General features: G+C 51.7%; 1 protein-coding gene across 1 annotated transcript in view; it reads left to right on the top strand.

Moving 5' to 3' along the window:
* The first annotated feature begins 1,911 nt into the window (after positions 1-1,911).
* The window catches only part of SLC6A17 (solute carrier family 6 (neutral amino acid transporter), member 17), a 52,660-nt gene continuing 28,414 nt past the window's right edge, over positions 1,912-26,157 (top strand). The window contains exons 1-4 of the mRNA XM_010830882.1: positions 1,912-2,023; positions 18,134-18,507; positions 23,861-24,018; positions 25,664-25,790. Coding sequence (XP_010829184.1) covers positions 18,222-18,507; positions 23,861-24,018; positions 25,664-25,790 — 571 coding nt within the window. The 5' untranslated portion in view covers positions 1,912-2,023; positions 18,134-18,221. The remainder of the gene's footprint in view (positions 2,024-18,133; positions 18,508-23,860; positions 24,019-25,663; positions 25,791-26,157) is intronic.

Raw genomic sequence — 26,157 nt, 5'->3', positions numbered from 1 at the left:
ACAGGTTTACCTTCTCCAGGGTCTGGGTTCCTTGGCCAGGGGCTTCAAGAGGCTGCTCCCAGGCAGACCCCTCCCTCTCCTGGTCCACTCTGCCTATGTCTGCCATCAGAGGCCCCAGAACCACGCATTGACGCGGGGCCGTGTGTCAAGCCTCCTGTATCACTTGCTACTGCCTGCCATGCCCCTCCACCCGCTATGCACGGCTGGCTGTATCCACCAGAGTGGAAGCTCCAGAAGGGCAGGGATCACTATCTGTCTTGTTCTCTGTCTTATCCTCAGGGCCTAGAATGGAGTCAGGCAAACAGCAGGCTAACACTAATTAGTGGTTGAGTGAAGAGATAAATGTCTATCAGAAGATAATTTATGGGGGACTCAAGTTTCCACAGGTCTCAGGGGTAGAGGCACTGATGGCTTTTTGTTCCAGATCATCTTTTTTGAGGAGGTTCACACAGCAAACAGCCTTGAAAGGTAGAGATAGTGTCTCCCCCAGTGGAGGGCAGTTTTGTTTGTCCTCCAGTATAATAAATATAAGGTCTCCCTTGGGGGCAAAGTTGGCAGATTCACAGCCGATTGTAAAAGACTGGGGAGTCTTCACATTAGATGCAAGGGTAAAATCTCAGAACCTTCAGAATTCATGACAATGGTCCTTCTGCCTTTCAGTAGAACAACTGATACAGCCTGCACCTCCCATCACTCCCAGACACCTGCCTCTAGTGCCAACGTCCCCTTAGTGTCCTCTAGAGCTGAGTTAATTCATCCAGGCTGCCCACACAGCCTTCCAAGTCCCCTAGGGATGGCTCCCACCTCCCTAACTGCACCTGCTCTCAGCCCACCCCTGCTCCATATCAGGCAGTCATCCCAACTGCACACCTTCTCCACTCCCTTGCATCTTTGCCGTTATCATGCTGTCCCCTCCACAAGGCTCATCCTTACCCCTTTCCACTGAAACCCTGTCACTGCTTGTGTTCAGGATCCTGTCTCATCTCCTCCATAAGTCCTCACTTTACTACTCTTGTAGGGTTCTCCCATCCTTCTGTCTTGAATTACGGGTTCCTAGGTAAACCCTACTCTGCCTCTCCCAGAGGTTCCACGCCCTCATCTCCCAGAGCAGTGATCTTCGCACCTTCTGCAGCCTCCGCCATACATAGGAGCTCAGGAGATGAGTAATGTCTTGAGGAGTTGAACCACACACGGAAGGATCTTGAGGAGTGGTAAGGTGGAAGGACAGTGGAGTGGGGAATTGAGGAGAAGAGAGTGAACAAAAGCATGGAGGTGGAAGTGGCCAGGGCAGGGGAATAACCAGGTTTGGTTGGTGCTGAGTTCATACCAGACAGCCGAAAGAGATGGGCCTGGAAAGATGAAGGAAGTGAGGCCCAGGCTCAGGAGGGCCGTGGCCATGGGGGTCCCATTCCTTTTTAGGGCAGAATCTGGTACTGCTTCTCCAGGGTCTGAGTTCCTTGGCCGGGGGCTTCAAGAGGCTGCTCCCAGGCAGACCCCTCCCTCTCCTGGCCCACTCCACCTATGTCTGCCATCAGAGGCCCCAGAACCTCGCACTGACGCGGGGCCGCGCGTGAGTCAAGCCTGCGTCACGGCGCCCCGCCGTCAGGGTGGCCTTTCTCAAAGCGAGGGAACAGTGCGCGCAGCGCTGCGCTCCGCCCCGCTCCATTCCGCTCCGCAGAGCCGGCGCGGCCCGAGTGCAGGGAGGGTGGCACTGGGCTCTGGCGCCTGCAGCCTCACGCGCTCCCTCCGCAGCTGTACCTGGGTTTCCGGACCGCTCCCCCGAGGCCCGAGCACGCCGCGGGCGGGAGACCGGGCGGGACCAGCGGCGAGGGAGGGAGCAGAGCGATCAGAGTCGCGTGCGCCCGTGCGCGGCTCCGGGCCTCCTCCCAGCCCCGGCTGGGGCCCGTCGCCGCCACACTCGGACTGCTCGTGGGAGGGGCTGTGAGCCCGCCACCCGTCGGGGACCGAAGCTGCTCGGTCCGAGTGCAGGAGCCGAGACCGCGCTACGACCCACGCGGGACAGGTGAGTCGCCGGCCGCGCCCCGCCTGGCTTTATGGGACCAGCCGCCGCAACTTCAGCTGTTCCGGCCCCACCCCAGCCCGGGAGGCCTAAGGACTGAGGTGCGAGGCGGCGCTGCCCGGGTATCCGCCTGGCTGTGCAAGGGCCCCAGCCACTTGATCCGCCGTTGCCTGGCGACGGAACCTTGGGGCCCGCGCTCCTCCGGCGCTTCGCGGGTGCTCTGCGCCCAGCTCACGGGTTGGACACCCGGCTTCACCTTCCCGGGCTCAGGAGGGCCGAAGAACTCCAGAGGTAATCAGGCAGAGCTGCAGAGGCAAGCGCACGCGGAGGACCGGGGAGGAGGCCCGGCAAGAACTGCTGCCTAGAGCTGCGCGCCTTAGGGTGCAGTTCTCCCCGGGAGTCTCCTGCGCGGCTGGGGACCCCAGCCCCAGCCACTCGGCTTCAGGCCCATGACCTTGACAGTAACATTGGCAAGAGAAGCAGAGCGCTCGCGCCTGAGATAAATATTTAATTCCCAGTCTTGGGGCTAGTCCTGGCTGAACTCGAAGCCAGATAGCGGAGAGCCCGTGCTCCCTCCAGGGAAGCGCGTCTGGGAACAGAATGGCGGAAATGCGGACGTAGGTGCGCGAGGTGCAAGTCTGGAGGGGGCGCCGCCTCGGGAGCGAGGCCACTGTCACGTTTATGCCTGTGCACACCGTGCTCTCCAGCGATGCGCGATGCTTGTAGTGCTCCAGGGAGGATCGCTCCCTCAGGGGCGCGGCCTCCTGCTCTTTCCTTTTAAGGCTCAAACAGCCCCGTCAGGGCTGCAAGTGTTCAGAAATCCCGAGGCCATTCACCTTACGGAATCCAGTCGCTGTCAAGGAGAGTTTAAAAAAATTTTTTTTTCCCTTTCCTCTTTCGTTCTTTGAGAAAATTTTTATCGGACCGTTTAGATGAAGAAATTTCTAGCCGGAGCTACCTTTGGGGCAATTCAACTGTGAACACGAGGCAGCTGGGTTTGGGTTGGGGAGATAGGTCAGGGGTGTAGAGAAGGAAGCTTGTTTTGAGTGCACTGCCCCTGTTAATGGGAACTTTCAGGAACTAAAAAATCCTGAAATGCTCCCCCTGCCGCAATTCAACCAAAACTTTAGTTACGCTGTATTGGACTGATGTCTGAAGAACAAGGTCAGAGTGAGTGGAGGTTAACAGAGGGCTTCTTGTGTCTCATGCTGTGCTTGCATTATCGCATGATCGGCTGAGGTGGACCTGGGCAGGAAGAGCTTTGAGGTCATACCTACTTGTCCTTGGCCTTGGCCTATCCATGGGGACCATCAGAGGCTCAGCTCCTCTGCTGGCTTTTTCTCTAATGGAGCAGCTGTGGCTAAGTAGGTGGTGAATTTCAGCAAATCCTTGCAGCTCAGCCTGGAGGGTGACTCAGTGCAGAAGGCAGATTGTGCCCACCAGCCTGATTGGAGTGTGTTTGGCCTGAGTCACATGCAGAGTTGTGTGTCAGCTATTTGTGAGTTGAATGGAAGCTCTTTACTGGGACTTGTGAGTGACAAGGACCTGAGCTTCCAGTGTTTTGACATCATTGACCAAAGGTGAGCAAGTCTCCAGAGTGAGCTAAGCAGAGATCTGGCTACTGGGCAAGTGTCCTGGAGCTGTGAGCCCATGGGAAAGGTGAGCAGGACTGGGTTGGGAGAGGGGAGATTGGAGGAGAGGGTTGGGGTGTCGGGGGAGGAGGCCCTATGATTTCAGTGAGAACTGGGCCCAGTGCTCTGCCATGTGCCAGTGTGGGGTGACCTTGGGCAAGTCCCTTACCTCCCAAGGCTCAGTCTCCTCCACTGTAGAGCAGGGATGCCAGTAGTACCTTTTCTGCAGGCTTATTTTTAAGCCCAGTGCTAGACACCTAGCAGATGCTCATTAAATGTTAGTTCCGCATCCCTTTCCTCATGGATCTTAATCAGAAGTGAGTCTTTCTCTTCTTGTCCTTGTTTCTTGGTGTGAGAGGGAGTGTGGAGACAAATGAAAGTGGCAGGGCTTTCCATGTGGTTGAGAAGGACCTATAGTGCAGCTTCAAACTGACTTATTTCCAACCCTCAAGGGTTCCCTGGGAGATCTTGAGTGGAGAAGCCTGAGTAAGAGCAGGGCTGTGGGATGTGGAGTCGGGTGGGGGAGTGGGTAGGGGGTGGGCAGATCTGTGCTGGGGCCTCTGGGTGCTGAGCTAAGATATGTGCACCTCAAGAGCAAAGAAAATAAGGGGACCCCCCCAGGACATCAAGAAAGAAGCCATGCTGACTCAGGGAACTCTAGTCTGCGACTGGAAATGTATGTATGTGAGTGAGTGTGTGTGCGTGCGTGTGTGCGTGTGTGTGTGTGTGCATGCACACGTGTGTGCATGCTCATGAGAGTGAGTGGTACATGCACCCTGGAATCACTGCCCTCCCAGTTGGATCTGGGAGCAAATTCCAAGGATGATATAATAAATACAGAGAGGAGAGGAATCCTAAGAAGCAAGTTCTTTCTGTCTGTGCAGCTTCCTTTTCCTCATGCTCCTTCCTGTCCAGATTTGCTGCAGCAGGACGATGCATCATTAATCCCTTCAAAGCTGCTAAGATAAGCAACAGAACATTTTAAAAGGAAGATGGATTTTGGTTTTTTCCTAAACCAGGTCTGAGTTATTGCTCACTCTCAGGCTGGGCTGCAAGAAATCCTTACAACAAAATTTCTGGATGGGGAATTTCACCAGGATGGGGGAAAATTCTGTTATTATAGATTCGTCTTACATCAGCCTTCCTTAGTCTGGTATCCCCTTTGACTTCCAGAGGTCAGAAGCACAGTACCACGGGTAGCTCTGTAGTAGTACATGCCCTGTGATCGCAGGTGGGATGGTCATCTGTGGGGAAATGCCTGTTTGGCCTGTTTTTAGGAGGGCTGGGTGCTGGGTGCTTAGCACACAATGATAGTATCTAAGTTTTTATTGAGGCTTCTGCGCTGTGCTAAATGCTTCATTCATATACTATCTCATTTAACCTTCTTTACAGTCCCAGAAGGCATATTATTGCTCTCAGCAGTTTACAAATGTGGGACTTGAATTCAGAGAGGTTAAATAATTTGCTCAAGGTCACACGGTAGTGGGTGGCAACCTGAGAATTTGCACTCAGGTCTGTTAGATTCCAGACTTCATGTTCTTGATGTCTATGTGATGTGAATCCATAATAAGTTCTTAATAAATTTTTGCTGACGACATAGGTATTTACCCAAACGAGGTTGTCTAAACCTGTGAGTTTGTTTCTTTAAGCTGTTGCTCTGAGAAGAGGGACATGAGCCTCCACTAATGGGAAACTGGTAAAGAATGAGCATACCCCAGTTTCTAAGGGGGAATACAGTATGTGGTCCCAGGTTGGTTGGAATCCAAAAGAACATCGCAGGCTCCATCTTGATGCTTTACTGTCCTGTCCATCTTTCTCTTCCTGATCTCTACCACCCCAACCTCATTCCTATAAAGTCTGTCCCAGTCTGGGGTTGTTTCTAGGAGCAGTGAAGGAAGAGTCAGAGCAAATGTGAGGATGCCTGAGGATTTTTGCTTCTGCAGTACCAAGGGCAGCCAGTCACTGGTGGGCTATGATGTGTCAGGTTTCTCTGCTGGAGAATGTGTGCCAGGGACCTGCAGCAGTTTCTGGTGAGGTCCCAGACCCCAGAGCTAAACTGCTAACCCTCCAAGGTCATTGGCAGCAGTGGCGGCAAGGGCTGCCCAGGGGGATGCTGCTTGCTTCCTGGTCCCGCCCCATGGAGCCTGTGCTCCTCACCCTTGGGGCTCCACCACGTGCGTCCTTGACTATTCTGGGAAACTTGGTCTCTGATTCCTTCTGCTTCTCCATCTCTTCTCTCTCTGAGAAATCACCTGGAAGAATAGGTCCCTATTCTCCTAGCCTGCCTCGCATCTTTGAGCCCGCTTTGTTCACGGTGGGGAAGTTTCTGAAAGTGAGAGTGGATTGTTGAAAGATAAGCACCCCCAGGGGACAAAGAGGTCTTCTCGGAAGCCCTTGCTCCATAGACAGCCATTTTGAGGAGATACAGTCTTTGGGTAATTCTCTCTCCCATCCCCCATCCCCCATGAGTAATTTTAAAAATTAAGATATGGTCCATCTCTGGATAAATTCAGTTATTAAAAAATATAGTTAGATATTCACTGTGCACAGAAAACTCACAAGTGAAAACGTGAGCTCAGCTGTAAGATGCATTACTGTGCCAAATTATTCTCATGTTTAAAACCAGGTATGTTTTGTTAGAGAACAATTCTGTGTCAGATGACGCTTGGGCAGCCTGAGTCCCCAACTTGGGAGCTGAGACTGAAAATGCTTTTGCTCTGAGGCCACTTGTGGAGTGAGGATGGGGCAAGTGTGGGGCCAGAGGAAGTAACACCCCAGCTTCCAGGCCTGGAAGTCATCGAATCTACTGCATCTGACCCAGTGAGTTGCCACTCTGTCTTCCACAGCCTACTCACAGTTCATTTGAAGATAAGTTTCCTTTTGCTGTATTCCATCATTTCTAATTATGGGTTTAATTGGAACTTCTGTTGGATTCTGTGAACCACTAATTTGCCACCTATTATTTCACTTGCAAATAGAATCTATTGGTCCACACCCCAAATTCCTGCTGGCTGCATTTTCTCTTTAATTATAAGACTTCTGGGCTCCTGTTTTAAATCCAACTCCAGGCCAGCAGTGCTCTTTGATAAAGCTGCCATTCAGGAGATGTGAACAGTCATCTGATGGGATGACTCCAGCAGGTGCTACCAGGTGAGTGCTCAGGGAGGATATGGATCTCCTCTTGCTGGGGGTCTACAGGGAGGAGAGCATGCTCCTGTAATGGGCAGCGAGCGCTGGCTTTCAGAATGGCCCGATGGGTGCTGTCCACGGTCCTGGCACACCTCTGAGACAACCTGCCTGCTAGTAGTTTGGGGACTCCTTTAGAACCACCGGAAGGAATCTCCTTGACCAGTCCCCCAATTTGCATTATGCTTTTAGCTTTGGGAATGGATCTGGCCAAGTGAGAAAGCTCCTGAACTCCGGGCGGAATGATGGTAGATGGACTTGTTCCATTGTTGACTTGCTGAATGAGATTCACACGTGTCGCTTTGCAGTGTAGCACAGTGCATTGGAGAACTTCCTAACCAGGACCCCAGATGGGTGGCCCAGAGATAATGACACCTTCATCCCCTGGAATAGCCTTGAATAGCCTAGGATGGAGAAGCCTGCTGCATTTACCCAGTGTGCCATGGCAGTATTCTCCTCTCTGTGCATCATCATGTGTGGAAGATTGGAAAGCACCAAAGTATGGAAGAGTACGGACTACTGAGTGAGTTGGACCACAGCTTGGATTCTGTCTCTCCGTTTCATGGCTGGGTAATCTAGTGCACGGTAGTAGTCTAGTGTACGGTAGTTATCTTCCCTCAGCTTAGGCTTCTTCATCTGTAAAATGAGCATTCCATCTTACCCCAAGTTGGGGATAAATAACATACGGAAGGACAGTAGGTCTTCAAACGTGTGCTTCCTCCACTGTGATCTCAGGTGGCTGGCGACTTGCTCCTGATGGGGGTGCCTTTCAGCCCACCCCTCCACAAAGCCTTGCTGAAGGCTGCTGGGGAAAGAGACTCAAATGTTTCTGGTCCTCAGGAAAGAGGCATCATGTTGGGACAGTAATTAAGAGTTTCTGATCACTATTCTTTCAAGTGCTCTTCGGCAGTCTGGTGGGTAATTTAGGTAATTGGACACCCGTGATTCCTTCTATCTCTCTCTGGAACAAGAGGAAATAGTGGCTGTAAGAAAATCCAGGTCAGAGGATTAAGGCAGAGGTTGTAAGGGCCCATCTGTTGCCACTGTGGGCCTCCCACAAATAAGAAAAAGCAGGGAATCAGGCTTTTGCTTGTCACTCCTGGAATTTTTTCTTTTCACAACTGACTTAAAAAATAATTTTTTTTTTCCTACATCAGGACAGTCTCATGGGTCTTCTGTTCGGGACCTGTGTACGTTTCAGTACCCTGGGTCCTCCGTTTTCCTCTCTTTAAAACCTCAACCTTATCCAACAGCCTGGCCCAGGTCACCACCATCTCTAATCTACCTGCTTTTTCTTTTTAAAATTTATTTAGTTGACGTACAAGGCTGTGTTAATTTCTGCTGTATAGCAATGTGATTCAATTATACATATGTATACATACTTTTTCATATTCTTTTCCATTATGGTTTATCACAGGTTACTGAGTATAGTTCCCTGTGCTGTACAGTAGAACCTTGTCATTTATGCATCCTATACGTAATAGTTTGCATCTGCTAATCCCAAACTCCTAATCCATGTGCTTTTTAACTTGTACTCTATCCATCCCTTTAAAAACAGTTTTCTGTTCGAGGGAAGACCCAAACTCCTTTCCACGGCTGATGGGTCCTGCTTGCTCAGGCTGCCAGCTATTCTCCTGTCTCAGCATATCCTACTCTACCCTGGCTTAGGATGCTCTAAGCACAGGGCCTGTGTGGCTCCTGCCTTGGGACCTTTGCACTTTCTGCTCCCCCTGCCATGATTGCTTCCCCAGGACATCCTGGCTTACGCTCTCACATTATCAGGTCTTTAGCAGAGTTGCTTTCCAATACCCCCTATACATTATAGCATCCCTACCTCACTCTATCCCCTGTATATATTTATTTGATATCACTATTGTTATAGTTTATGCCTATATATACGATATTCCCTGGTAACTCAGCTGGTAAAGAATCTACCTGCAATGCAGGGGACACCGGTTCGATTCCTGGGTTGAAGATCTGCTGGAGAAGGGATAGACTACCCACTCCAGTATTCTTGGGCTTCCCTGTTGGCTTGGCTGGTAAAGAATCCACCTGCAATGCGGGAAACCTGGGTTCAATCCCTGGGTTGGGAAGATCCCCTGGAGGAAGACATGGCAACCCACTCCAATATTCTGACCTGGAGAATTCCATGGACTGTATAGTCCATGGGGTTGCAAAGAGTTGGATACGACTGAGCGACTTTCACTTTCCACTTTCATGTGATATTAATTATTATTATATGTGATTTTTATTTGTCCTCTAAATCCCCCAGAGCAGGGACATTGTTTTCTCTGTTCTCTGCTGTACTAGGACAGGGCTTGATGCTCAGCTACTGTTCAGTAAATATCTGTTGAAGGAAATAAAGGACAGGAAAGAGGGAAAGAGAGAGGGAAAATATAGAGAAGTTTTAAAATCCCATATTTCATTAGTATCTCTAGTTCATCAGAGTCTCTGGGCTCCATTCTCCTTCAGTTCAAGAGAGCAGTGGAAATACGCTGGAGCTCCAAACACCTGCATCCCCCACTAGCCCCACACGTCCTCAGGTAACCGTGCTCATTCCATGCTGGTTCCTGGACATTGCAGGCACATGGGTGAGTGGGCGTCTTCCTAGTTTAGCCCATCTCCCCCATGTTCTCATGTGGAGCGGCAGCTGATGGGGTTTATGGTGTGCTCCCTATTTCATTTTATCCTCAAGACAATCCCACGAGGTCAGAGCCTCATCCCCATCTTTTCAGGTCCAGAAGCTGAAACCAAAAGAGGTATAAACCCTCCCAAAGACTCATGACTCGCAAGTGGCTACAGGACTCAGGCCCAGGTATCCCTGACTCCAAACCCATGATCCTCCTGGGACAGTGTGGTGGCTGAGAGATTCTGCAGTCACCTTATGTTGGTGGTTGGGACTCCGGGCCTCCACTTTTTGACTGTGTGCTATATTTCATCAATCCCAAGATGTGTAATTTTGCACAGTGTCACATCTTAAAATCAGAATGTGCAGTCAACAATGTCTCAGATGGGCTGTTGGTCAAGTGGAGTGACCTAGTTGGGTGAAAACCTCCCACGGACCCTTTCTGGTAAGTTCAAGAAAGTACCAACACCAAAAAGTCTTAAGTTCAATGAAATACAAGTAATGTATCCCCTCTGAGCCTCTACTTCTTCATCTGTAAAATGGGGATAAGAGTGGCACCAGCCTCATACAGCTTTTGGTGGGGTTAAAGGAAATAATGTCTGTTCAATACAATGGCTGCTATGGATAGTCAGCCCTCAAGGAGGATAGCCTATGTGCTGCTGGTCTTTTAAAAACTATTTATTTATTTATATGGTTGCACTGGGTTTTAGCTGTGGCAGTCAGGGTCGTTAGTTGTGGCATATGGGATCTAGTTCCCTGACCAGGGATCCAACCTGGGCCCCCTGCATTGGGAGCATGGAGTCTCAGCCACTGGGATCACCAGAGGAGTCCCTGTGTTACTGTTGAAATTGCCGTTATCACCACAGTCCACTTTGCCCTCAGCACCTAAATTCTAGTGCAAGGCTCAGGTGGCTGTGGGGGCAGCCTTGGTGCTGCTCTTGCTTTCACACTCACTGGGCATGCATTCCCCCTCACATGACTTGGTAGAACTGAACCAAAAGCTTTTGTTGGCACTGGCCTCTCCCATATTTTCCAGTGCCAGTTCCTCCCCCCGTGGACCATCTGCCCCTTTTCCTGCTTTCCTTCCTCCTTGACTAAGAAAACAAAATATCAACTGCAGAGAACATGCTCAGTAAATGCAACAGGAAGGTGAGACGAGATGTAGAAGATTCCACTGGCTCCTTTGCCTGTGTGTTAGCCTCTGGAAGGCTCCATGCCAAGACCATGCCCATCCAGTGATTACTTCTCTGTGGTGTGGATGAATCCTGCCTGCAAACTGGAGACAAGGAGGCACAGATCATGGCTCCTATATGAAAGGCAAAATGTCTTTGAGCAATGGCCAGACTTCTTAGTTTATGTTAGTTTCAAACAGATGCTTGGGGCATCACATGCTCCTGGGATCAGAGTATCATGTCAGAAGATGGGAAAATTTGAAGCTGAGAAATAACATCAGATTCTAGAAAATTTGAGGAGTTCAAAATACATCAGTTCCTTGATTCACTCACTCACTTCATTCATATCATATTTATTGAGCACATGTAATAGTTGGTCACTAGAATTTGGCCTTGGGGAAGCAAAGATGCGGTCAGTTAGGATAAGGACTGGGGACCACAGCACAAAGCTGGAAGATCTTTGAAATGGAGTCAGAAGTGGCCGTTCTGTTGACTCGATGTTTCAAGAAGCTTTTCTTTCTCTTTCTCCTTCTATCCATGTGATAACCAGATGCAGTTGGTAGGTAAGAGCTGTTCCCTATTTTCCAGATGAGTCAGGGCTAGAAATCTGTCTTCCAAGGCCTAGGGTCCTCCCCACATGTGCTGTAGGGCTGCGCCAGATTACAGCCCCTGGCTGGGAAGACGACTTCTGGTAGGTTTACCACGTCTCTGCTCAGAGCTGTTAGCTTTTTGCCGTCACATCTTTGTTTCAAAGGAGAAGGGCAAAGTTCCGATTTAACATAGGAAGCAGGGAAGCAGGTTGTTCTTGGAGGGTGGGCAGGCAGAGACCTCGGAGCATCTGTGAATACCATGTCCTGTCCTGTGTGCCAGGCCCTGCTGGGTGTGGGGCAATGGGGAGGGGCATAGAGCTGATCCATCTTGGGTCCTGCCCTCAGGGAGCCTTGTGGTTCGAAAAGGAATCAGTCCTTAAATAACTAGCTATACTAGAAAGCCAGATGGTAAAAGTAGCAAATAGTCTTACAAGAAGTGTGCTGAGGAAGGGAGAGAAAGGGATGTTCTTTCTCACTGGACAGTTGTAGAAGGCGTCACGTCATTGGCTGGGCCTTGAGCTGGACGTTCAAAGACTAGAAGATTGAGGAGGCAGACGACAAAGAGTGGTAGGTGGGCCGGGGAGGAGGAGGGAGCCAGGGCCAGGGAGGTGGAAGGGGGCCTGCAGGAGGAGCTGCCACGGCGATGCGATGGCAGTGGGCGTGGGGAGACATGGTATCTCCTCCAAAGGCCTGGAGGAGCTGTGAGCTGGGCACCTGGTGCTGGCCTTCCACGGAGAGCATGAGGCTGGGGGAGGACAGATCTGAACCCACTGGCGGGACTTTGCGACGTGGGGATGGAGGGTGGAGGAGGGAGAGGCCAGGAATGTGCTGGCGTCTGGCTGTACCTCCTGGGCGAGAAAACCCAAGATGAGCGGCCACCCCAGGCCAGGGCCTGCCAGGAGCAGTTTGTATCAGCTGACTGCCAGAGGTTCCAATAAGATAGTTAAAAATAATTCAGAGGACAACTTGGGTCTGTTAACAGTCTGATCTGTATTGGGCTCAGTGGAAGCCCAGAGGCTCTGAGGTAATTAGAAAAAGTGTGTGGGCCACCACTGCTTGTCACCTGGAAATCAGGAAGCGGTTAAGTTCCCTGAGAGGAAGGGACCTGACCTCACTTTCTTCTCACCACTGCTTAGTCCTGAGTTGGACTTGGCTGTATGGCCCAGGGAGCTGGGCGTTCTCCACTGCTCTTCTCTTCTGGGGTCCCACGGCTTCCCTGTGCTGTGGTGGTGGTTTAGTAGCCAAGTCATGTCCAACTCTTTGTGATCCCATGGACTGCAGTCCGCCAGGCTTCTCTGTTCATGGGACTTTTCAGGCAAGAATACTGGAGTGGAATACATTTCCTTCTACAGGGGATCTTCCCGACCCAGGGATCTAACCCGGGTCTCCTGTGTTGCAGGTGGATTCTTTACCGCTGAGCCACCGGGAAGCCCTGTGATAGAGGTTTGCATTTACAGACTTGTAACACTCTCTCCAGAGTACCCACCCACTCAAGGCAGCAAGAGTGAGCACCCCAGGGCTTCAGTGAAGTCAGTCCTCGGGGTCTGTGGTCCCCTTGGCTCCTCTTTCCCCAAGATAGCAGCTTGTCCACTCAGTTCATCTGGGAGGCTCATGTGGAAACTGACTCCTTTGAGTTTGTCCTTTAAGTTACCAGATACCACCTTACTGACCTCAGGAGGCAGGTGCTCAGAGGGTCCCCCTTCCCTGGCTCCTGTGGGGTGGAGAAGCCCCTGGCTTGGCCTTGGTTGCAGGGTGAGCAGTCACCCCTGCCCCCCACCCCGGGGGTAATTACTGAGTGAGTGCTGTGCTTGAAAGGTTGTTGTGGAGCCATCATCCCTCTGGCCCCGAGATATTTTTACCTGTCTGCCTCCTAGTCACACTATTTTTTTCTCTTTTTAAGAAGATTCACAGTTCACTCGCCCATCCTGCTTCTCTCACATGCGCTATTCTGAGCTGTAAGCTGCATCTGTTGCTAAGTGACAGATCTGGCAACCGAGGGCTTTCTCGGCATTCGAGCCTCTCTGCATTGTGTTTTAAGTAGTTGAGGCATCCTTCCGGAGTGTACCATGGCACTGCATCCTCTGATGTGCCTCTTGGGAAAGCACCTTTACAACCCACCTCATTTACTGCGGGGGCAGTAATCTGAGAACAGAGGGCTGGTGGTCAAAGCATCACCACAGCGCCCCAGTGAGCTCGCATCTGGAAGAGGGTGGCCTGACAGACAAGCCCAAGGACTTGCAGTGTGTGGTGCCTGGGGCAGGTCACACCTTGCTCACATGCATGTGCGGGAGGAGCACTCCCCGGATATATGCAGAGCTGAAAGGGCCTCAGAGATCATCCAGACCTGCCCGTTGCACACACAGGGAAAGCAAGGTCCAGAGAGGTCAGGTTGATGGTGCCACTTTGCATAGTTGTCTGGTGGTTGGTCAAGCAAGGCCAGCACCAAATGGGCCTCCCCTTGGCTGGATCACCTCTGGCTCCACGGCAGCAAAGGCAGGGCAGAGAGGAATCTACCTGCCTGGACCTTCTCTGATTCTGGTGCTTGTCCCTGGCCGAGCTTCAAGGTCGCTGAGTACACGTTGGATTCCCGGGCCCTGGGCTGAAAGCTCACCTTTTCCAGCACGGGGTCTCCAGGCTTCAGGGAACTGGAGGGCAGGTTCTTTGAAGTCACTGCTGCTGCCTCCCCTTTAGACATGGAGAGAGCCCAGGAGTGAGGAGACGTGGGTGCTGACAGCTGTGTGATGGTGGCCATGCCCTGTCCCACCTAGGGGCACAGCTGTTCACTGCACTTCTCGGGTCAGGCTGTGAATCCAGTGAGATGATAAGAAGAGGTGACATCTGTGAGCACTTGCTGGGGGCTGGGCCCGCTCCTGAGACCTGTCCTCCCCTTGACATTACCGGGTGGCCATGCTCTGTTCACTGGCACTGAGGGAATCAGCTCAGTGAGGGGAAGAACCCGGCCAGGCTGGTGGCTGGTGAAGAGGGAAGCTGAGATTCGAACCCAGGCAGTTTGGCTTTGCAGCAGAATCACCACCTCATACTGGGCCCATGGACTGTGTAAAGCATGTTTTTAAATGATTTCAAACTATCCCAAATATGAGCTATAGTTCTATTCATAATATTGCCAGGTTTTACTGTGAGGCCATGCTTTTTTTTTTTTTAAATCAGTAATAACATTGCTGATCTTCAGGCCTGGGGCCTGGCCCCGTATGGCCCTTACCTGCTTCCCTTTGACCCCGGGGCCAGGTGGGTGGGCCTGGACCTCGCAGGGTCCACCAGCTTCAGGGTGCTGTCTGCGCTGGTGGTGCCTCACAACGCTCTCCGCTCTCTACCCCACTCCACCCGCAAACTCATTTTGGCTTTTCCTGAGGATAAACAGGGCATTTATGTAATGAAATATAAATAGGGGGACTTACATATTTTTAAATGAATAAAGACAAACAAGACCAGAATTCCAGATTGCGGCCTCCACCCTCAGGGTCCTTCCTAGTGCCAAGCCCTGTGCCAGGCACTCTGCGTACATCTGCTCGTGGAATCCTCACACAGCCCTCCCTGGGAGGCAGGAGCTGTCATCAGATAGAAGCTTTTCACCCAGCAAGGGCCCGACACTCGCATAATTCAAGCGAGGTGGCTGCCCACCTCTCTCAGGGCACCAGCCAGTGTCTTTACGGTTGGCGGAGCGGGGTCGTGGAGGGGTGGAGGTGAGAGGTGGGGGAGGTGTGGGCTGGAGGGCAGGGGCTTTGAAGTCACACAGGCACTTCATTCGCTCACTCAGGCACTTGACATACATTTCCTGAGTGCCTCTGCCCCAGTGTCGCCTCCTCAGGGATGCCTCTCCAGATCCTAACATTGTAGCCCTCCGGCTTGCCAGCGACCTCACTCTCCATCCCATGATATTTGTCATTATAGTAAAAATCACCACTGGTTATTTTGTATGTTTATTTCTTTGAGTGTCTGGCCTGTCTGCCAGAAATAGAACTTCCACAAGGGGAAGCTCTGGATTCTTTTGTTTGCTGCCGTATCCCTCACACTTAGAGCCTGCTACAGAGAAAGTCAAAGTGTTAGTTGATCGGTTATGTCCAACTCTTTGCGACCCCATAGACTGTAGCCCGCCAGACTCCCCTGTCCATGGAATTTTCCAGGCAAGGATACTGGAGTGGGTAGCCATTCCCTTCTCCAGGGGATCTTTCCAACCCAGAGATCGAACTCAGGTCTCCCGCATTGCAGGTAGATTCTTCGCTGTTTAAGCCACCAGAAGAAGGCACTTAGTAAATATTTGTCAACTCAGTGAAATGAATGAGTGAGTGAATGAATGAATGAAATGGGCTCTCAAATCCAGGCCTTTCTGACTTCAAAGCCCTCAAAGAAGATACTGTCTTCTTCCTGTGTTCCACCCCCTGCTGGGTCTGACCCAGTGGCTTTGGGCAATTATTTCCCTCTCTCTTGGCCTCAGTTTCCTCATATATAAAATGAGAATGTTCCTAGGATCCGTCAGACTTTAGTATTCCGAACATTGGACTCCTGTAATATGAGCACATTCATGGATGCAGAAGGTTCCAGTCTTGATGGCAGCCTGGCCCAGTGTCTCAGCTTGCAAGTTTGCAGCAGCACTTTGCTGATGGCCCAGAGGACCCCAGGCCCCATCCTGTGGTGCATCACTGATGTCTTGGGAAGAAGGAAGAAGCTCATATTGAGCTGATGCCTGTGGTTTCCGTGATGCTGTTGAGGGTACCCTTCTCTGGGTATATTAGAATGTGCCGGTTTTGTCCTTGAGCCCTCTCAGTTTACAATGGTGCTTTGTTCCCCACCCCCCTTCTCGTGCCGGTGACCAGAGCTGCCACTCACTAATCTATTTATGGGAAAGTGTGTTGTTGAATTGGCCAGCCTCAAGGTAAATTCTGCTGACTTGCAGGAATCCCTGTTTTCTCCAGTTGTGACAAGATGAACAGTACATCATATCGAATGCATTTCAGGTTGTTCTGATCTAATCCTGCTGCGGGCTGGCTACCTGCAGGGAGGCTCCAAGTTCAGGTGCCCTGGTGACTGCGCTCATAGGAGGGACCTACCTGACCCTCCTCCCCGCCTCTAGCTTTTTATAAAACTCCTAACGTGGCTGAGGAATGGCAGACTAGCTGGACAAGCCGCCATCACGTGTGCCTTAGGTTTTGTTCTCCACTTGAGGGCCTGGGGACCACGATCTGATGACTGGGGAGCAGGAGGGGTTCATCTTGGCAGCCTAGGCAAGAACACAGGCCTCCCCCTGGCACAACTTCTAGGGGCACCATCTGCTTCTGCAGCTCAGGCACCATAGCAGCTTGAGGGGAGGCTGAGGGCTTGAGGGTCTACAGACATACAATCCCACCTTGGGGCACCCTCCGGGCCATGATGGAGAGTTCAGCTGACCCACTGTGAAGCAGAGTCCCAACCGAGAGCTGCGTTGCTTATAGGGAATTCTGAGGTCTTTCAGGCAGTCTGGCTCTGTCCCAAACCCTGACTGTGCCTAGAGTAGAAGGGGACAGTCACTAAAGAATCATTGCCCCCCTTAGATGAAGAGGACAAGAAAGCGTCACTTGCTTGTGTGATCCAAAACCTGGCCTGGGGAGGGCTGGCTAACCTGCAGACCAGGGAGGACAGTTGTCCCCATCTGCCAGGTCTCCTAGCTTCGTTACATGTATAATAGGATCTGGCTGGCCAGGTCTCCTCAAAGGTCAGGTGTTGGGTGGAGCCAGCCAGGAGGTCTGGGTCAAGGCCAGCAGCAGGGCAGGTGTGTGCACTTCTGCTACACAGAGCTCTTGCCCGAGTGTTAAGATGGCACGTGCAAGGGGAACAGAGGCAGCTCCTTCGCTTAGTGGAGTAATGACAGAACACGACGATTTACATCCCTAGAAAGATGCAAGGCAACTGCCGGCCGGGGTGTACGTGGTTTAATTTTAAATCCTCCAACCTTCCCTTAACGAGGAGGTGCTTTGATACAAGTAGAGTGTTGGGATCCTTCAAAGGACTAGTTTCCTTGGTGCTCTATTTGTTTAAGGGAAAGCAGGAAAGAAGGATGGGGAATGACAGAAGCAGGGGAGAGTTGTGCCTCCCCCGCCCGCGCTGTGCAGACATTATCTGCTGTAAAACTGTCACAGAAGGATGGAGAACTGGCTCTTGGCTGCGGTGGCCTTCAGATAATGTCACTGCTGAGCGATGACCCAGGATTTGTTGGCACTGAGCAAGCATCTCTAGGTCTCTGCTGCCAGAATCTTTAGCTGAGCCTGGTCAGTACTCTTGCCTGGGGAATGCTGGTGTCCAGGGGCCCTATGTAAGACCGTTAGCCTTTTTCTTTTTTGCAAACATGAATGTCCCTCTGAATCACTTGGAGTTTCTGTAGAAATACATTATTCAGTAAGTCTGGGGTGGGACTGAGAGTCTGTGTTACTGACAAGCATGTTGATGCCACTGGCCCCCAGCTGCATTTGGAATGCAGGTGCCGGTTTCCCTGGGTCCCACCAGTCGGTTTGACTCAATAGAACACAAGAGGGCTAGGACTTGGCTACACCTTGTGCTGCCCTAGGAGGGGAGGGCAGTGGAGCCCTCCAAATGTTCTTGAACATTCTAGGATCTATGATGGTGACAGGTGGCCATGTTGTGATGGGTGACCCTTTATTTGGGTTTGGTGTATGGTGTTACCCCTTCCATCAGGCTTGCCTTTCTGATGATGCTCAGCTGAGAAGGCTCATGGGGAAACTGAGGGTGCAGACCTTGAGGCCCTCAGTGGCCCTCACTGGGGAAGAAGGCAAGCTTGAAGTTCAAGGCCACTGACCAGCTTCTGAGTGTGCGAGAGGGAGTTGATTGGGTCGTGTCCACTCGGACTCCCCACCTCTCTGGTGTGGTCAGCAAACCCTCTCCTGCTCTTCTGGTTTCAGAGGTCCCTGGATGAGAAGGAGCTGACGGCAGCCAAGTCCCACCTTCTCCACGTGCTGGGAAGCAGGGCTGCGCCACCCAGGGGGCCCAATGCCGAAGAACAGCAAGGTGACCCAGCGCGAGCACAGCAATGAGCACGTCACGGAGTCGGTGGCCGACCTGCTGGCCCTGGAGGAGCCCGTGGACTACAAGCAGAGTGTTTTGAATGTGGCCGGAGAGGCAGGCGGCAAGCAGAAGGCAGCGGAGGAGGAGCTGGACGCGGAGGATCGGCCGGCCTGGAACAGCAAGCTGCAGTACATCCTGGCCCAGATTGGCTTCTCTGTGGGCCTCGGCAACATCTGGAGGTTCCCTTACCTGTGCCAGAAAAACGGAGGAGGTAAGGGGCAGCCCTGCTTGTCCCAGAGTGCCCTGCATGTGGGCTGGGCTGAGGGGAGAAAAGAAACACCCCTTTATGAGGCAGAGCCAAGGCCCTTGTAGCCTGGAACTCAGGACTCCAGAGTGAGACTGAGACTCTTCCCCAGGAATGGCTAACAGCTCTTAAGAGGCTGCAGGAGAGAATGTGGGCTCTGGCCCTAGACAGCCTGGATTCAAGTCCCAGGGGAGCCATTTGGCTCTGGGACCCTGTGCAAGTTGCTTCATCTCTCTGTGCCTTGCTATCCTGCATCTGTAAGATGAGAATAATAGTTCCTGCCTCACAGCATAGTTGGGAGAATTAAATGAGCTTTGTATTTATTAATGGAATGCTTACCACTATATCTGATGGGGCTTCCGATGTGGTGCTAGTGGTAAAGAATCCGCCTGCCAAGGCAGGAGACATAAGGCACGCGAGTTCAATTCCTGGATCAGAAAGATCCCCTGAAGGAGGGCATGGCAATTCACTCCAGTATTCTTGCCTGGAGAATCCCATGGCAGGAGGAGCCTGGTGGGCTACAGTCTATAGGGTTGTAGAGAGTTGGACACGACTGGAGCGACTGAGCACATATCTGACACACAGTAGTGAAAAGAAGCTATTGGCCATTACTATTAAATGCTTATAGATGCCAGGCACTATCATAAGCTCTTCCTGGATATTAGGTTGAAATGCATGAAACTGCATCTTGGAACAGCCAAAGCACCAATTTCATATGGTTCATATGGTATTGTCCCCAAAAACCCATGTGAGGAAAAGTTATTATCATCCTCATATTAGAGGCTGTTACTTGAGGCACAGAGAGGTTAGATCACTTGTTCAAGGTCACACAGCTGGTGATAAAGTCAGGATTCAAATCTGGACAGCTTGGCCCCAGAGCCTGAGCCCTTAATCACTACACCTGCTGCCTCGCAGGTTGGAGGGGCCCTCATGCTGCCCCTCCAGAGGGGGATTCACTCCCCACAGAGGGTCTTACCCCTGGTATCAGACCATTTCTACTCACTATTCTAGCTCCTGGGGTGGGTAAAAGCCCCCAGGCCTTATCCCCTAGCACCTCTGAGGTAGGCTGGAATGTTCCAAAAGCAATTTGCTTTGAAACCAGGGGGAAATGAACCAAAAATAAACAACAACAACAACAAAAAGTACCTAGTGGGCTTTGACAATTCCAAGCTCAGACCTCTGGTCCTGGGAGCCAGCAAAGAACTTTCTTGCCCCTGGGTCCCTGTGCCCTGGGACTGCCACGCTCCAGCCTGAAAGTGTGGGCCCAGCTAGCCCTGTCACTTCCCTCCCTGCCCCATGGATCTGCCATGTGGGCCCCCCAGAGATGCAGCCCTATTCAGAGTCCTTCCCTCCCCTCTGGGATGCTCTCACCAGTCCAGAAGGCAGAGCCTGGCTCGAGACTTCTCCTCCTTTGCCAGTTCTGTTGAAGAGCAGGGAGTGAGAATGTCCACCTGACTTAGGGCCAGAAACTTCCATCTTGCCACCAGGGCACAGTCTCTTCCCTCTGTACTCTCCTTGCTTTGAAGATCTTTATTTTTACTCACCCAATAAATAGCTGCGATCAGAGCTTTCAATCTATATGGCATGCCGTGTTGTGCTGTGCTTAGTTGCTCAATCGTGTCCAAATCTTTGTGACCCCATGGACTGTAGCCCACCAGGCTCTTCTGTCCATGGGGATTATCCAGGCAAGAACACTGGAGTGGGTTGCCCTGCCCTCCTCCAGGGGATCTTCCCAAACCAGGGATCGAACCAAGGTCTCCAACATTGCAGGCGAATTCTTTACAGTCTGAGCCACCAGGGAAGCCCAAGAATACTGGAGTGGGTAGCCTATCCCTTCTCCAGGGCATCTTCCTGACCCAAGAATCGAACCAGAGTCTCCTGCATTGCAGACAGATTCTTTACCAGCTGAGCTACCAGGAAAGCCCCTGTATGACAATGGCCAGGCCTAAGTCACTGAGTTGATATAAGGCCAGCCCAAAGAAAAGTTACAAAGGGAAGTGTGTGATTCCCTCAAGTGCTGTGAGATGTTAAAAGCTCAGAGTACCCAAAATGACTTCATAGGGCACGTTGCATTAGGGGCTCTGGCTGGCAGCCTCCAAGCGCATCCTTCATGGCTGAGATCATCAGTCCGCCTGAGCATCCAGTGCTGAATCACAGAGTCCTTCTCCCACCCCACATTCCACCGCCCCCCTGCCCCCAGGCAGCATTCTTGCCGAAGTCTGTTAGTTCCCAGTGTCATCAGACCGTTGCCATGGCACTAGACATCACTAACAACCCCCAAAAGAAAAGCATTATCAGGTCTCAGGACTCAGCTCCCCATTCCATGCTCCTACCTTCATTTCGCATCCTCTCTAATTCTTGGAATCCCTCTTTATCTCTACCTTTAACTCCTACATTTTACTGGTTTTTATAGTCATCTTAAATGTGTTTTGGAAGGAGGTAGATTGTCACAGGAGATGGTTGGTCTGAGAGTCAAAACTCTGGTTTTGAGCCCTGAGTGACCCAGTGAGAATTGCTTAATTTTGAATGGAAACTCCAAAACTCCACCTAGCTCCACCAGACGTTGACAGTTTCTTTATTCTTCATCCTCGCAGTTTGCTTGTTTTTCTCTTTATTTTTATGAGAAGTAGGCAGATGGTCATCAAGTGCTTACTGTGGGTAAGTCACTCATTTAATCCTCATGGCAGCCCTGTGCAATAGATGTACAGTTGAAGCGTATGAACTGGGCATTTTCTTAAGTAAAAAATGATCAAATATCAGCAATTTCATATGATTCTACCTAATATTTTCATCCTCTTTACATAGATAAGAAAACAATGGCACAGAGAGATCAAGCAATTTGCCCAGTCACAGAACCAGTAAGTGGTGGAACCAGGACTCAGGCCCAGAAGGTCTGACTTCAAGGTCTGGATTTCAGCGCCCACTCAGCATGCATCTCAACAGGCTGAGATCAAGGTGGTCTTTCAAAGCCCACCTTGGAGCTTGCTGTTAATAGCAAGACATGCTAGAGATCCAGGAAGCCTCAGAGATCCCAGAATCTAACTCTCTGTAGTCACGTTCTGCTAAATTTTATAACTCCCTAAACAGTGCTCCCAGCTGTTTAGACTGATGACCTGAGGCCCCAGAAGCCACTGAACCATCAAAGTAAATTCAGATGTGTCCCCAGTTGTATTTTCTAAGGTAGAGGAGGGTGCATGTCCAAATGACTTTAATAAGAGTTGATATGAAAAAGCACCTGTGATGAACCCAGGCAGAATGCTGCTCATCCAGCCTGCAGTCCCCTGAGCCCTGTGGTTAGCTAGACCTCAGTGTGTTGAAGAAACTTCCAGTCCAGTCAGAGTCCTGGGGCCTGAGTGGTGGCTGGTGGCGGCTAAGTCTTTGCAGCAGGACCTGTCTTTGGACAGCAATTACCTGGAGCCTCTCCCTAGTTTCTTGGGAAGAGGAGAAAAGCATCCACAGAAGATGCCATCCTACTTCTCTGACCCTTGAGACCTGTCTCCCTGCACATCTTCCCCAACCTGAGGACTCGTGGGTGAAATACAACACCAGGGAGCCTGTGTCCCTATGCTGTCCTTCAGATCAGTCCTCTCCTCTTCCGTTTCCCAGAGCTGGAGACCACGAGACAGAGCTGGGTTAAAAGACAGAACCAGGGGTCCTTCAGGCCCCCCTCCCTTTATATGATGCAGAGGCTCTTTAGTGACAAGTTAAATTCATGCGTTCATGTGACCGTGTGCACGTGTGTGTTGCATGAATTAGATGCTCTTATATAAGTTGTGGGGGGTTGCTCCCCTGGGCGCCTTTTCTGACTAGCTCCATTGGACCCACGCCCCTCTCTCAGCAAGTATATGCTCAGTTGCTCGTGTGTGATGCGTGTGCAGATGCTCAGGTGAACCCGAGGTGAACCCGAGGGTCCCACCAGCTCTCCTGGGATAGTGTCTGTGCCTTCCGTGGCCCAGATAGCTCCACTGCACACCCTGGTATAGAATAGCTAACGATGGGCTGTTGCCAAGTGCCGAGTCATGGGCCCCAGAGGTGCCTGACTCCTGGGTTTATTATACATGTTGGGATGTTGCATTATGGGGAACAGAGCAGTGTGGCTGGGGGGTCTTCTAGAGGCTCCCAGCTTGCAGGGCTTGGTCTGGGGATAGTGGGGACCGGAGGCACCTTTAACAGACAGCCAGGGCTGTGCCAATAACACTGCTCACAGGACTGGGTTGTTGGCACAGCTCTCCACCAGGGTCAATTGTCTGTGTCCAGACATGGTTTTAATTCCTCTGCTAAATGCCCTGTCACTTGGAATCGAGATTGTGTCTGCAGGTGGGCTTGGTCTGGGGATAGTGGGGACCGGAGGCACCTTTAACAGACAGCCAGGGCTGTGCCAATAACACTGCTCACAGGACTGGGTTGTTGGCACAGCTCTCCACCAGGGTCAATTGTCTGTGTCCAGACATGGTTTTAATTCCTCTGCTAAATGCCCTGTCACTTGGAATCGAGATTGTGTCTGCAGGTGGGCTTGGTCTGGGGATAGTGGGGACCGGAGGCACCTTTAACAGACAGCCAGGGCTGTGCCAATAACACTGCTCACAGGACTGGGTTGTTGGCACAGCTCTCCACCAGGGTCAATTGTCTGTGTCCAGACATGGTTTTAATTCCTCTGCTAAATGCCCTGTCACTTGGAATCGAGATTGTGTCTGCAGTGAGACCTGGGACAGCAAGCTAAATTTATTGTCTGGAATCTTTAGTGAGATCCATTCTATCCTTTATGATTCTCCTGGCTATGCTTTCCTAAGCTGCTAATTTCTCTTCTGTTCCTCCCAATTAGCTATAGATTAATGGCGATGCTTGTCAGACTCTGTGTCCCTGGAGAGCTTCCAAGCTCTGCTTCCCTGGAGCTGTCCAGTCTGCTGTGTCGGCATCTGGTCCCCCCAGACTTGGGGAGGACGGTGCCCCAGGGTCTGTGCCTCTGAGGGGCCAGTGAGTGGGGGCTGCTCCTCTGTGGGCGGGAGGGGGTGTGAACAGGTGTCCACAGAATGCGTAGGGAGGTAGGGCTGTCTGCCTTGTGAATAGCAGGCGTTGACATCCATCTGGCTCCTCCTTTAGTGTTTCGGGTCAGTGGAGCCAAGGGGAAGAAGGAGGTCTGGGCAGCCAGTGTGTAGTAGGTTGCATGTGTAAGCCAGAGCATTCCTGGAGGAGCACAGGGCCTGGAGACAGTTTGAGGATGATTGGAGATGTGGCTGAGGCTGTAGGACCTGGCTGCCACCCCTGCCTTACCTGGCTGCCATGCTCCAGACGCCCTCCCACATTCCTCCCTCCTCCCCAGGTGCCTACCTGGTGCCCTACCTGGTGCTGCTGATCATCATTGGGATCCCGCTCTTCTTCCTGGAGCTGGCTGTGGGCCAGAGGATCCGCCGTGGCAGCATCGGCGTGTGGCACTATGTGTGCCCCCGCCTGGGTGGCATCGGCTTCTCCAGCTGTATAGTAAGTTGGGGGCCGGTGGCGGGCACAGGCTGGGAGGCAGCGGGGCTGCTCTCGGGCACAGGGCTTACAGCCCAGAGTCCTGGGAGGGGTGAAGGGCAGGGAGGGAGACCCTCATCCTGAGTACTGCATCCAACTGGTGTCTCAGGACCACATACTTCCTAAACTGGAAGTTGGCACCACTGCCTGAATGATGTAATATTTGGGATTGTTATGAAGGAGGAAAGGCCTGGGACATCTCAGCCAGAGTCCTCTGGGGACACGTGGACCATCCCAGATACCCGCTCTGCTTACCAGTCCATCAGCACTCTGTGAGGCAGGCCCATCCTTTCTCCTGGGTTAGAGGGTATTTTATTTGGGTGAGAAAAGGCAGCCTTGGGGTATGGTGTCTCCTTTCCAGTTTGCTGTGTGCATGAGCGAAGCTGAAGAAGGCCTCAGGGGTCTGTGGCCGACCCAGGAGGGGTGTGGCTTTGGAACAGTGGGAGATGAGGAGACCCCACTGGCCTGGATGGGAATGCTCCATGAGGGCTCCAGGCTGATCCATGGGGCTGCAGATGAGGCCCTGCTTAGCTCTCCAGGTGGGGAAACCGAGCCTCCCTTAAGAGCAAAGCCTGCAGGTGCCCATGCTCACACCAGGGATAAAAACTGGAATCTGCCTCTGGAAGGATCTGTCAGGCCTGGCAACAGGGCCAGCCCAAACCTGCCTCAGGCAGAGACTAGGAGAGATCACCTCTGCACAGGTTGACATGACCGAATACAGCGCCCTCTGCTGGGGCTGGCTATGTGTATGTGCATGAGTGTGAGTGGGGTCTCCTCCTTGGAGGGCAAGCATTCCAGTAAAGGCAGTGGGTATCTCTCCCACTATATTCCCACACGTGTAAGGTATGCTATAAGAGTGTCTGCTCATGCATACCAGGGCTCAGACAAAATTGACGAAGCCAGGGTCTCTCAGCCCTCACACTGCCCAGCAGTGTCACATACATCAGATAGCCAGGCCCCTGGAAAGAGAGGAGGTCTCTGGCTATAGGCAGGGGTCTGCATCCCAAGTGGATGCAGAAAATCTCTACAGTAGAAGCATTACTTTCAAAGGAAACCCCTTTGACCCTCAGTCAGGATGCATGTGCTTCTGTTTTAAATACAGTTCTACCAAGGTTGATTATCATGTTCTGAAAAATGAGAAGTCATGTCTTTCTAGAGGCAGGCTTCTGACAGTACCAAAGAGAAAGCAGCATCCTGAGAGAAGGGCGGACATGGGAAGCCAATAAGAAGCATCTACAAAACCTCAATAAGCACAGCTGTCTGAGGCCATTTACTGTGGCAGCAATAACTGGGCATGCCTCCGTAGCCCCATAGGGCCGTTCTGGAATTATAATCCTGAGTCATCAGGAAATGATGGGGAAGTGCTTCAGGCATCTTAGAGGAATGTCGAACTGGAAAGGATTAACAGTTTAAGACTTCATTGCTTAAAGGAGAGAACTTTAATATCTGAAGCATTCCTTTGTGGATTCCCCAAATAGCAGATGAGTGGAGCATTAGGAGCAGGCCCTCTGCTGCCACCGTCCCATCTCTCCTCTCCCTCCTTCATGGAGGAGGGGATGGGGCGGAGCCGCCTGCAGCCTCTGTGACCCCCCTGGAACCCCGTCTGCAGGTCTGCCTCTTTGTGGGGCTGTACTATAATGTGATCATCGGGTGGAGCATCTTCTACTTCTTCAAGTCGTTCCAGTACCCACTGCCCTGGAGTGAGTGCCCTGTCTCCAGAAATGGGACCGTGGCAGGCAAGTATGGTTCTTCTAAGGAACCCACCTGGGGATTCCAGCTAGCTCTGTCCTAGGAAGGAATCCACAGAGCCTAAGAGAGGAGGCTTAGGCTGTTGATGCTACTTTCTCCCTTCATCCCACTCTCTCCTTCCCCCACTGTGTCCACAAATCCATTTTCTACATCTGAGTCTCCATTCCTTCCCTGCAGATTTTGGGATTTCGTTGACTTGCTGTGCCACCTTGGATAAGCCACCTACTCTCTCTGATCCTCATCTCTCCCACCTTCTTTTTCTTTTGACCGTGCAGCATGTGGGCTCTGTTTCCCCATTCAGGGATTGAACCCTTTCCTCCTACATTGGAAGCATGGAGTCTTAACCATTAGACC

The sequence above is a fragment of the Bison bison genome, unplaced genomic scaffold (genome assembly GCF_000754665.1).
Source record: "Bison bison bison isolate TAMUID 2011002044 unplaced genomic scaffold, Bison_UMD1.0 scf7180017864519, whole genome shotgun sequence".
Taxonomy (NCBI): domain Eukaryota; kingdom Metazoa; phylum Chordata; class Mammalia; order Artiodactyla; family Bovidae; genus Bison; species Bison bison.
The sequence above is the reverse complement of the archived record's forward strand: the minus strand, read 5'-3'. Positions and strand labels throughout refer to the sequence as shown.